This window comes from Ranitomeya variabilis, chromosome 2 (assembly GCF_051348905.1).
Source record: "Ranitomeya variabilis isolate aRanVar5 chromosome 2, aRanVar5.hap1, whole genome shotgun sequence".
Classification (NCBI taxonomy): Eukaryota; Metazoa; Chordata; class Amphibia; order Anura; family Dendrobatidae; genus Ranitomeya; species Ranitomeya variabilis.
This window is the reverse complement of record NC_135233.1, coordinates 533,751,887-533,765,222: the sequence shown is the minus strand read 5'-3', so window position 1 is coordinate 533,765,222 and position 13,336 is coordinate 533,751,887. Positions and strand designations below refer to the sequence as shown.

The following is a 13,336-nucleotide window of genomic DNA, read 5'->3' as shown; positions in this document are numbered from 1 at the left end:
TGTCAAACTCTTGCCCGCGGGCCAACCCCAGGGTGGGTATATTTGGCTCATGATGCCAGGCGGGTTCCCCCGAGTACATTTGGCCAGCCAGACATCATGCTTTCAACTTTATCTGCATCCTAGATACCAATACAGTTGAATACAATGAAGGAGGAGGGAGTGTCAGTTGAGGCTCCAATCCCATCATTCCCCTCTGTGTCTGACGTCTGAGAGGAGCGGGCGCAATGACGTCATTACAACGTGCCCGCTGTACCGAGATGTGTGGAGGATAATGTGTGGCCATTGTACTGTGTGGAGGACTATGTGAGACCCATTATAATGTATGCCAGCTGATTTTCCCAGGCTGTAGAGTTCATGCCGCCGGGGCACAGCTTCGGTGATGGCACCGCTAGTCACTGAAGCTCTGTTCCCTGCCTTTCACTAATTCCCCAGTCGTTTACAGCTGGGAGCGGCCGCATTAGCCGGTTGTAAAATGTAAATGTCCCCAGATATGGATTACTGCGTGGGACTTGACTGTACGGCGGACAGGTATGGGATATTGTTGCTTTTTTATTTAGGATTTTTTTTTTTATTTTTAACAGAAGAACGAGGGCTTTGCTTGGACTGAGAGTGCAATAAAGATATTAAGCCTGTGTGTTTCATTATTTAATTAAAAGACTTTATTCTTAATGTGTGTGTATTTTTAACCATTTCCTACAGGCTTAATGTCACCTTACAATAGCAAGGTGACATTGACCCCTTATTACACCACCTTACAGATGCACCTTTTCTGGGGTGGCTGGGGGCAGATGTTTTTAGCCGGGGGGGGGCGCAACAACCATGGTCCCTCTCTAGTCTATTAATATCTGCCCTCACTCACTGGCTTTCCCACTCTGGCGGAGAAAATTGTGCGGGAGCCCACGCCAGTTTTTTCGTGAATCAATCCTTTAATTTAACACCTACAGCTCCAAAACTTTACACACACACTACTAGCATTATTAGTGAGGGACATATAAAAATATATCAGATATGCAATGGTTTACTGTATGTAAACCATGTGTCATATCCTGTCGGGTTCTGCAATGATTTTACAGAACAATTGAATTATCACCAATTCTGCTCTCTATGAAATCTAAAAATCGACACTGACATATATATATATATATATATATATATATATATATATATATATATATATATATATATATATATATATATATATATATATATATACATATACACACACACACACACACACTTATTTTATCTATTCTATTTTAACCGGTCAGTGTGATTTTACATTACACAGCACTGAATTGACGGCTGTTCTATAGGACACCGATGTGCATTTCTCGCAAGTCACAATGATGGTCCGTGTGGTGTGCGAGTTTATTTCGCACTCATAGATTTATATTGGCGTATTTCGGGCGTAATAAGGTGACAATCGCAGCATGCTGCGATTTCTCTCGCACATATAATACGGCTGAGAAAACAATGGATGATAGGAGCTGCCCCATAGATTAACATTGGTCAGAGTGCGATCCAATTTTTTTATCGCATAGCACTCGTCCATATTATGCTGTAGTGTGACTCCGGCCTTAGGCTGCCGTCACACTAGCAGCATTTGGTCAGTATTTTACATCAGTATTTGTAAGCCAAAACCAGAAGTGGAACAAATAGAGGAAAAGTATAACAGAAACATATGCACCACTTCTGCATTTATCACCCACTCCTGGCTTTGGCTTACAAAAACTGATGTAAAATACTGACCAAATACTGCTAGTGTTACGGCAGCCTTGTACTGATTACAATGATACCTCGTGATGAAATCAGTCTTGTGGTTGTTGTTTAATCTTTATTTTCAGTTTTTAAGTTATTGATATGCCTGTGGTCCGGGGCGGCCTGTGAGGGGTCTTCATGTGATGCTTTGATTAGGTATTCACACTGCAGACCGGTCACTGCTCCCTCACTGACCTTCCCCCTAGTCTACATAATGAATAAATGTACATACTGGAAAAACAAAACAAAAACAAACCTTCTGCACGCAGGTGCTGGCAGTGGCACCTGCACTGCAACATAATCACATATGTGCTGTGTGTTTATACTTAATGTGGTTAAGATTATCCTGACACATATGTAAAAAAAAATCCATTTGAAAATAGTGCCCGCCGCACCTGCGCAGTAGCAGTTATCTGTATACATAGAGGTGATCTGATAGCTGCTATTGCGCAGGAGGCACTTTCTTGCTACAAAAAACACAAATTCCTCCTCCAAGATGGTGCGTCCCACACCTGTGCAGTAGAAGCTATCGGCGATCAGTGACCTGTCAGCAATTTGTATTATGAACACCTAATCAGAGCACCACATGAAAACCCCCCACAGGTCGCCCCGGACCACAGGCATATCAGTAACTCAGAACTGAAAATAAAAATGACAACAACCACAAGACGGATTTCATCACCAGGTATCAGTGTACTCAGTATAGCGGCGCAGACCTGACACTGTCTGTAGGTTACTGTGCGCAATCCTGCTGACAGGTTCCCTTTAACCCCTTAAACCCTGAGGGTGGTTTGCACGTTAATGACCGGGCTAATTTTTACAATTCTGACCACTGTCCATTTATGAGGTTATAACTCTGGAAAGCTTCAACGGATCTTGGTGATTCTGACATTGTTTTCTCGTGACATATTGTACTTCATGTTAGTGGTAAAATTTATTCAATATAACTTGCGTTTATTTGAGAAAAAAACGGAAATTTAGCGAAAATTTTGAAAATTTTGCAATTTTCCAACTTTAAATTTTTATGCCCTTAAATCACAGAAATATGTCACCCAAAATACTTAATAAGCAACATTTCCCACATGTCTACTTTACATCAGCACAATTTTGGAACCAAAATTTTTTTTTTGTTAGGGAGTTATAAGGGTTAAAAGTTGACCAGCAATTTCTCATTTTTACAACACCATTTTTTTTTAGGGACCACATCTCATTTGAAGTCATTTTGAGGGGTCTATATGATAGAAAATACCCAAGTGTGACACCATTCTAAAAACTGCACCCCTCAAGGTGCTCAAAACCACATTCAAGAAGTTTATTAACCCTTCATGTGTTTCACAGGATTTTTTGGAATGTTTAAATAAAAATGAACATTTAACTTTTTTTCACACAAAATTTATTTCAGCTCCAATTTGTTTTATTTTACCAAGGGTAACAGGAGAAAATGGACCACTAAAGTTGCTGTACAATTTGTCCTGAGTACGCCGATACCCCATATGTGGGGGTAAACCACTGTTTGGGCGCATAGCAGAGCTCGGAAGTGAAGGAGCGCCATTTTACTTTTCAATGCAAAATTGACTGGAATTAAGATGGGACGTCATGTTGCGTTTGGAGAGCCCCTGATGTGCCTAAACATTAAAACCCCCCACAAGTGACACCATTTTGTAAAGTAGACCCCCTAATGAACTTATCTAGATGTGTTTTGAGAGCTTTGAACCCCCCCCCCCCCCAAGTGTTTCACTACAGTTTATAACGCAGAACCGTGAAAATAAAAATTATTTTTTTTTCACAAAAATTATTTTTTTAGCCCCCAGTTTTGTAATTTCACAAGGGTAACAGGATAAATTGGACCCCAAAAGTTGTTGTCCAATTTTTCCTGAGTATGCTGATGCTCCATAGGGGGGGGGGGGAACCACTGTTTGGGCGCATGGCAGAGCTCGGAAGGGAGGGAGCGCCATTTGGAATACAGACTTAGATGGATTGGTCTGCAGGCGTCATGTTGCATTTGCAGAGCCCCTGATGTACCCAAACAGTACAAACCCCCCCATATTGGAAACTAGACCCCCTAAGGAACTTATCTAGATGTGTTGTGAGAACTTTGAACCCCCAAGTGTTTCACTACAGTTTACAACGCAGAGCCGTGAAAATAAAAAAAATCTTATTTTTCCCACAAAAATGATTTTTAGCCCCCCAAATTTTTATTTTCCCAAGGATAAAAAGAGAACTTGGACCCCAAAAGTTGTTGTCCAATTTGTCCCGAGTACGCTGATACCCCATATGTTGGGGTAAACCCCTGTTTGGGCGCAAGGGAGAGCTTGGAAGGGAAGGAGCAATGTTTTACTTTTTCAACACAGAATTGGCTGGAATTGAGATCGGACGCCATGTCGCGTTTGGAGAGCCCCTGAAGTGCCTGAACAGTGGAAACTCCCCAATTCTACCTGAAACCCTAATCCAACAACACCCCTAACCCTAATCCCAACGGTAACCCTAACCACACCCCTAACCCTGACACACCCCTAATTCTAATCCCAACCCTAATCCCAACCGTAAATGTAATCCAAACCCTAACCCTAACTTTAGCCCCAACCCTAACCCTAACTTTAGCTCCAACCCTAACCCTAATCCTAGCCCCAACCCTAACCCTAGCCCCAACCCTAACCCTAGCCCTAATGGGAAAATGGAAATAAATACATTTTTTTAATTTTATTATTTTTCCCTAACTAAGGGGGTGATGAAGAGGGGTTTGATTTACTTTTATAGCGTTTTTTATATCGGATTTTTATGATTGGCAGCTGTCACACACTAAAAGACGCTTGTTTATAGCAAAAAAAGTTTTTGCGTCTCCACGTTTTGAGACCTATGATTTTTCCATATTTTGGTCCACAGAGTCATGTGAGGTCTTGTTTTTTGCGGGACGAGTTGACGTTTTTATTGGTAACATTTTCGGACACGTGACAGTTTTTGATAACTTTTTATTCCGATTTTTGTGAGGCAGAATGACCAAAAACCAGCTATTCATGAATTTCTTTTGGGGGAGGCGTTTATACCGTTCCACATTTGGTAAAATTGAAAAAGCAGTTTTATTCGTCGGGTCAGTACGATTACAGCGATACCTCATTTATATCAATTTTTTATGTTTTGGCACTTTTATACGATAAAAGCTATTTTATAGAAAAAATAATTATTTTGGCATCACTTTATTCTGAGGACTAACTTTTTTATGTTTTTGCTTATGATGCTGTGTGGCGGCTCGTTTTTTGCGGGACAAGATGACGTTTTCAGCGGTACCATGGTTATTTATATCTGTCTTTTTGATCGTGTGTTATTCCACTTTTTGTTCGGCGGTATGATAATAAAGCGTTGTTTTTTGGCTCGTTTTTTTTTTTTCTCTTACGGTGTTCACTGAAGGGGTTAACTAGTGGGACAGTTTTATAGGTTGGGTCGTTACGGACGCGGCGATACTAAATATGTGTACTTTTATTGTGTTTTTTTATTTAAAGAAATGTATTTATGGGAATAATATTTTTTTTTATTATTTATTTAGGAATTTTTTTTTTACAAATGTGGAAATTTTTTTTTTTTTTTACTTTTTTTACTTTGTCCCAGGGGGGGACATCACAGATCGGTGATCTGACAGTTCGCACAGCACTCTGTCAGATCACCGATCTGACTTAGAGCACTGCAGGATTACCAGCGCCTGCTCTGAGCAGCCACCTCCCTCCCTGAAGGACCCGGATGCCGCGGCCATCTTGGATCCGGGAACTGCAGCGAGGAAGGAGGTAGGAGACCCTTGGAGCAACGCGATCACATCGCGTTGCTCCGGGGGTCTCAGGAAAGCCCCCAGGGAGCCCCCTCCCTGCGCGATGCTTCCCTGTACCGCCGGCACACCGCGATCATGTTTGATCGCGGTGTGCCGGGGGTTAATGTGCCGGGGGCGGTCCATGACCGCTCCTGGCACATAGTGCCGGATGTCAGCTGTGATAGTCAGCTGACACCCGGCCGCGATCGGCCGCGCTCCCCCCGAGAGCGCGGCCGATCGCTATGACGTACTATCCAGTCGGTGGGAATTAAGGCCCACCCCACCTCGATGGGATAGAACGTCATATGGGATTAAGGGGGTGTTCACAAGCTGCTGGATTTGTTTGGCAAAATTCTGCAACTATCCCATTCATCTAAAACCCCATTCAGGTGAATGCAGCAGATTTTCAGTTGCAGAAATTTCTGCAACAATCTGCAGTATGGGAATTCACCCCAGAAGTACAGGGATAATGGTGTACATATAGATTATGATACATGACATGTTACCCTTAGTCCTGTATATGAAGTTTCCTACATGCTGTAACAGGAGCACCAGCAATCTCAGCCATGGCTTTATTTAGCAAGCAATGATTGCCAGCTCTCCGGAGGAGCAGTCTTCTCTTGAGAATCCTATTTCCAGGTTGTTTATTACATAGTTATGCAAAGTAGTGCACAAACAGGGCTGCTGAGGCCATGTACCTAGAAGTATACAAATAAAGCACTGTGCCCAATTACTCTTGGATTAATGCAATAGCAATTGCCTGACGTGCTCCTCTGAAGACAGGAGGCAGCTGCGCCTTTTTACAGTACACAAATCTGTCTCAAATAAAAGGCAAAAGCAAAGAAAAAGACCTTTGTGAATGGTTTCTGCGGCCGGTCACCTGTAAGGTTAGACAGATAGGAGTCAGACCTTACCAGCAGATGTTCCCTTACCTGGTCATACTCCAATGCTCCAGGGTACAACGGCCAGCCTAGGAAAAGCTCCGCAATAACGCAGCCCAGCGACCACATGTCTATGGCTTCACAAAACGGTAACCCCAAAATGATCTCTGGAGCCCTGAAGTAGACAGAACAAAGAAGAATGGTAATATACATACACGTAATCAGGAAGGCAGAAGTAATGGCAACACATGTACAGCAGAAAGCCCACTAAATAGTGCTACATTCCTAGATGGCTAATTACACTGTGTTCCAAATTATTATGCAAATAATATTTCCTCATATTTTCTCTAAATTACCTATCTGAATTGCAGTCAGTTATTTTCCAGTCATCTACTATTCTAGTATAATTGCAATGTTTTGGAACAAACTGCCTATGAAAACAGTATCTTTTAAAAAAAAAAATAATACTCAAAATGCATGTTCCAATTTATTATGCACAGCAGAGTTTTCAACCTTTTTTTTATTTTGAACAAAAAAATGGTCAATTGTGAAGTTATAAGCATTATCCGCTTATTACAAAATAAAATCAAACAGTTTTCAAGTGAAAACTTTATTGTAGGTGATGTTACATTTGCACATAGGACCCCTTGTTCGAAAGAAGCTTCTGAACTCTCTCGTCCATTGAATTTGTCAGTTTTTGGATGGTTTCTGCTTCAATTGTTTTGCATGTGGACAGAATACCCTCCCAGAGCTGTTGCTTAGATGTGAACTGCCTCCCGCCATCATAGACACTCCTTTTGATGATGCTCCAGAGGTTCTCAATGGGGTTGAGGTCTCGGGAAGATGTTGGCCACACCATAAGTTAGTCCTCTTTTATGCCCATAGCAGCCAGAGATGCAGATGTGTTTTTTGCAGCATGAGACGGTGCATTATGCATGAAAATGATCTTGCTGCGGAAAGCACGGTTCTTCCTCTTGAACCATGGCGGGAAGTGTTGTTTTAAAAACTCCACAGATTATGGAGTTCATCTTTACCCCTTCAGGGATCATAAAGGGGCCGACAATCTCTCTCCCCATGATTCCAGCCCAAAACATTACTCCACCTCCTCCTTGTTGGCGCCTTAGCCGTGTTTTCATGGGGTGTCCATCAACCAGCCATCCTCCACTCCATCCATCTGGACCATCGAGCGTTCACTCATCGGTGAACAAAACAGTTTGGAAGTCAGTCTTCATGTATCGTTTGGCCCACTGGAGCCTTTTCTGCTTGTGTGCAGTGGATAGAGGTGGTCGGACAGGATGGCTTACGCACAGCTGCAAACCTCTGAAGGACCCTGCATCTTGTTGTTCTGGGGACGTTGGAGGCACCAGCAGCTTCAAAAGCTTGTCTGCTGCTATGACTAGGCATTTTTGCAGCTGCTCTTTTAACCTTACGCAATTGCCTGTTGAAAAGAGTCCTCAATTTTTCCTTATCAGCACGCACACGTGTGTGCTGGGAATCCGCTACATACTTCTTGATTGTGTGATGATCACGATGAAGTGTCTTGGCAATGTTGATTGTAGTCATGTCTTGACCTTAATACTCCATAATTTGTTGCTTCTCAGCAGCCGACACATCCTTTTTCTTTCCCATTTTGGCAAAAAATGTAGGCTGCTTAATAATGTGAAACAGCCTTCTTAAGTAGTCTTGCCTTTATTTGGACACACCTGCCAAACTAATTTGCACAGGTATCTGCAATTGCTTTCAGTGATATAAAGAGCCCTGACACACATTACCATCAATGAGTTTAAATGACAAACAAAAAAATTCTAACCTTATCACTCCTAAACTCTTTATGCATAATAATTTGGAACACAGTGTATGTGGGATAGAGGGCAATCCCTCACCCAGGAGAAATATCCGATAACTGATATACAATGAGATTTCTGTTTATACATGTTCAAGTGTGATCATTTCAGTAAAACTTACACAAATGATTTTCATATGCAAAATATGATATATTTACTGTTATTCCTGTTCACCATAACCTGCGCTGGACCATTAATTGTGCTGCGATCAGAGAAGAAGCACATTAGCTTGTACTGGAAAGGGAAGAGCATTACTTCCACCCTTAGGGGTACACACAAGCCCTATACCTGGCACAACATCAGTGGTTCTTGTAGCCCCCAGGTCTGAAGAGGAGTTCTTAGGTCAGATTAGTAGGCAGAGGAATATGGGATTAGGCAAGGTTACTGCACTGGCATCCACAATTCACTTGCTGAATCAGTTACTTTATCAACTGGATGGGTAATAGTGGAGACCAAGGAGAAAGGACAACACCTTCCCCTCCCCTGCTCTCCCTGTGACCATATGCAATGGAGGATGGACAGGCCTCCCAATTTTAACCCTTTGCACCCAGATTCCACTTGCCCTGAATTAGCACATAACATACATGTTCCCGAGCTGCAAGTGGAAGTGATTACATTGTACAATGGGGATTCGGAGAAGCCTGTTCACACAAAACACAAGACAAGGAATTTGCAGGCAGCCAACCAGAGCACAGTGTGCAAGCAGTGACATGGCAGTGTATAAAGAGGCCGCAGCGACTTCAGGTAGATCAGGGTGTGGGGTGACTAATGCTGTAACCATGGCACACAGCGCTGTTTGTGTAATGGAACCAGACCATTAATAAAACAGAAGGCTGTTTCTTCCCTCCTCACAATATTAGACATGGTAACGTGCAAGTCATCTGCTCAGGGGATCGGCTTACATCCAAGGGACAAAAGTTGTCCACATTGATAAATCCCTCTTTGTGAAACCGATGTGCTGCGTTTCATTAGAAAGGTTTCCCAGTTTTATCCAATTAAAGTCTATTTATTGTACAGGGAAACGAAGACACACAAAAATAAAAAGATAATATCACAGAAGAGATGGGGACTAGAGAGTAATTCAACTGTGTGCTTACAGATGGTTGGGGATCACGGGCCAGAGACCCCAGCAATCACACAGTAGACCCCCAAGAATAGTGTTTGACTGTGCACAGAGTGGGGTCCGGATTCATCAGAAATCTGGTTTCTCCAGAATCTGCCCACGTTTCTGTGTGCTCCTGCCGGCTGAAGGCGCACTGGGTCTCAGAACCAGACTCCCACCATAAGCATGCAACTCAAGGGACGTAAAAAAAACCGCCAAGTTATTCTTTAAAGTAAATTCTCACTTATACAAAGTGGTTAACCCATTACTTGCCAAATTAGCATATTTTTTTTTATGACAGATTTTTAATGATTTCTGATTTCAGTCCTAATGAATCAGAAACATAATTTGCTAAATTTTTTCAAGTACGGATTTTTCAGAAAAGGGCGTCCCAATATTCAATTAAAAATGGCAATGACATGATTTGCTATTTTGTAAACATTCATTTTACAAAACACAACAAAAAATTGGACCTAATTATAAAAATTATAAAATCTTAGTTGCTAGAAGCTAAAGATTAGGCGTCCCAAAAAAAGGACATTGGTAGATAATAGGTTAAAGGAACATTACAGCAATATCCGAGCAGTGCTGTACGCCTGCTGCACGGACTGAGGCGGAAGAGTGTGACACAGCTTCTCTTCAATGTTTATCATACATTCCAATGACATTTTTCCTGTGCCGTGGCATCATGTACATTCTGACACTTTGTGTGCACATCATTTCATGTATTATCTCTGTGCTGTGTATAGTTCCACTTTTCAGTAGATTATCCCTGTACACTGACCTCACTGTGTATTAGGCCACATTCACAGATCGGTCATGACATTCACTTATGAAAACACACACACACAGAATATGGAGCCATAGATTCACTGATCCATACACACAAGTCTTGAAAACAGATGCGCGTCAGACCCATGATACTCAGGACATGTCCTATTCTCAGTTTAGCAGATCAGACTCAGCCATTAAAAGTCTATGGAGATCCATTACGATGCATGAAAAACAGAAGACAGACTTTTCCTTCAGAGTTCAATCCATGTTTCTTCTATTGATGGATCCATTGCCAATAGGCAATTCAGACAGTTTACATTCCTCCAGTTATTATTTGATGAGGAAAAAAAGTATGCAAAAGAGGTGACACACGGAAGAAAAACATGAAAACTAACGGATGTGTGACTGTAGTCTTCTCCCTATTCTGGGACATCCCTTGTGTGCATTTTTCCTGCTCTGTGACAACACTACATGCATTATCCCTGTCTTATAGTGAGATTAAAAGAATTCTAAGATTTTCATGTTTTGTCAAAACAGAGAGGGCCCCTATTCCAACTTTTGCCATGAACCATGTGGATACTTGATACAACCCAGGAAGAAACCAAGCTATCCATTTAACAAGGGAGATCATTTAACAATGTTGCTTGTAGGAAAAACTGAAGACAAAGTATATTATTTTGTTTCCCTTGTATCTTTTCTTAGCACACCAAGTTTGTCACCTCTGAATATGTTTGCCATCCTGTAGTCCGAGGACACCAGACCAGAGCACTATAAATCTCTTACCACCCATAACATCCCCAACACTTCTTCTGACTAGTAGACATCATTTATGTTGTGGCACAATACACACGCAATTGCTGGGGCCTACTCATTAGAAGAGGTGCTTGAGATGACTTAGCAGGGAGGAGGTTTTGGTCTGTGGCCGCAGGACTAGGCTCCCGCAAATCTGTTTGCTCAACTCTAGCCTCCAGCGCTTGTTAAACTACAACACCCAGCCTGTACTGACAGCTGACTATAAAACTGGCCATGCACTTCAGATAGATGCCCTATCCTTGCCAAAACGCCATACATTTGGAGGTTTGACCAAGTGTGCACGAGTGGAGAAACATTAGGCCACTGCTAGAAAATTCTGCTGATGGCTTATTTCCCCCAACAACAAAATGGCTCTGTATTTACGGAGACACCTCCCACTTAAAAAAGTTAAGCACCACCCTAAGTAATTGAAGCTGGTCAGTCCCACCAAAACACATGGGCTTGGTTAACAAACAAATTTGCGTGGCCACATTAATGTTTTTAATTGGATGGCACACCAATTTCCTGCCCCCATGAGAACCACTCATACCTCAAGTCTGGGAACTTCCAGAAACCCTTGGACACATGTGTGAAGGATATTACCATCTTCACTTAAATGGCATTGTTCTATATGTTTAGTGTCCCTTAGAGGCATATCTTCCCTCAGGGAGTAGACAGTCCACTGGGGACCAGAGACAGCCGAGCTGTAGTAAGGGGGACCAAAGACAGCTGAGCTGTAGTAAGGGGGACCAAAGACAGCTGAGCTGTAGTAAGGGGACCAGAGACAGCTGAGCTGTAGTGAGGGGGACCAGAGACAGCTGAGCTGTAGTAAAGGGGACCAGAGACAGCTGAACTGTAGTAAAGGGGAACAGAAACAGCTGAGCTGTAGTAAGGGGGACCAGAGACAGCTGAGGTGTAGTAAGGGGGACCAAAGACAGCTGAGGTGTAGTAAGGGGGACCAGAGACAGCTGAGGTGTAGTAAAGGGGACCAGAGACAGCTGAGCTGTAGTAAAGGGACCAGAGACAGCTGAGCTGTAGTAAAAGGGATCAAAGACAACTGAGCTGTAGTAAGGGGGACCAGAGACAGCTGAGCTGTAGTAAGAAGGATCAGATACAGCTGAGCTGTAGTAAGGGGGGTCAGAAACAGCTATGCAGTAGTAAGAAGGACCAGAGACAGCTGAGCTGTAGTGAGGGGGGCCAGAGACAGCTAAGCTGTAGTAAGGGGGGCCAGAGACAGCTAAGCTGTAGTAAGAGGGACCAGAGACAGCTGAGCTGTAGTAAGAGGGACCAGAGACAGCTGAGCTGTAGTAAGGGGGACCAGAGAGAGCTGAGGTGTAGTAAGGCGGATCAGAGACAGCTGAAGTGTAGTAAGGGGGACCAGAGACAGCTGAGCTGTAGTAAAGGGGACCAGAGACAGCTGAGCTGTAGTAAGGGGGACCAGAGATAGCTGAGCTGTAGTAAGGGGGACCAGAGACAGCTGAGCTGTAGTGAGGGGGGACAGACACAGCTGAGCTGTAGTGAGGGGGGACAGAGACAGCTGAGCTGTAGTAAGGGGTACCAGAGACAGCTGAGCTGCAGTAATGGGGATCAAAGACAGCTGAGCTGCAGTAAGGGGGATCAGGGGCAGCTGTATTATGACACTTGTGAGTTTGGCTGCTGTGTAATTCAAGAAAAAAAAATCACATAAGGTACATAAGGGTCAAAAAATATATAGGCTAACAAGAAAACACCCCAATACTGACAGAATGAATACAATATAACTTTTAATCCATATACCTAAAAGGGACATACAACAAATACAAATAAAAACACCACACTAAAAAGTGCATGCTGCAATCACCCTAAGGGTATGTGCACACGTCAGGATTTCTTGCAGAAATTTTCCTGACAAAAAAACGGAAATTTCAGCCAGAAATCCGCATGCGTTTTTTTCACGTTTTTTGATGCGTTTTTTCCCAGATGCATAGAATCGTGGGAAAAACACAGAAAAAACGCAAAATTAATGAACATGCTCATTTTTTTACTGCGATAGTTTTTTTTCTAAATGATAGAATGCATAATGCATGCGTTTTTAATGAGTTTTTATAGCGTTTTTAGCGTGAAAAAACAAAAAAAAGGCGAAAAAACCTGAACGTGTGCACATGGCCTAAAGGTAAACCCTGGACTGAATGCCTGCCTGGCTGCGGAGGTTGGCACCCTAGGATCAACCCACACGAGAATGGCGCTCCCGCTCAATGATGACTGACCCTACTGTCCTGCTAAACCCTCACAATAAGTGCCAGCTGATAAACATCCACAACACATGAGGACAGTACCCAATAGTAAAGGTCAGAAAGGCAGTGCAAATGTGCATAAATAAATTAAATCCAGGAAAGGGTGAATGTCCATG

At 42.7% G+C, this 13,336-nt stretch overlaps 1 protein-coding gene across 3 annotated transcripts in view; it reads right to left on the bottom strand.

Annotated features, from left to right (window-relative positions):
• The window catches only part of HIPK3 (homeodomain interacting protein kinase 3), a 339,043-nt gene that overhangs the window by 120,514 nt on the left and 205,193 nt on the right, over nt 1-13,336 (bottom strand). For all 3 annotated transcript variants that reach the window (XM_077288108.1, XM_077288109.1, XM_077288110.1), the window contains one exon: nt 6,487-6,610. In XM_077288108.1, coding sequence (XP_077144223.1) covers nt 6,487-6,610 — 124 coding nt within the window. The remainder of the gene's footprint in view (nt 1-6,486; nt 6,611-13,336) is intronic.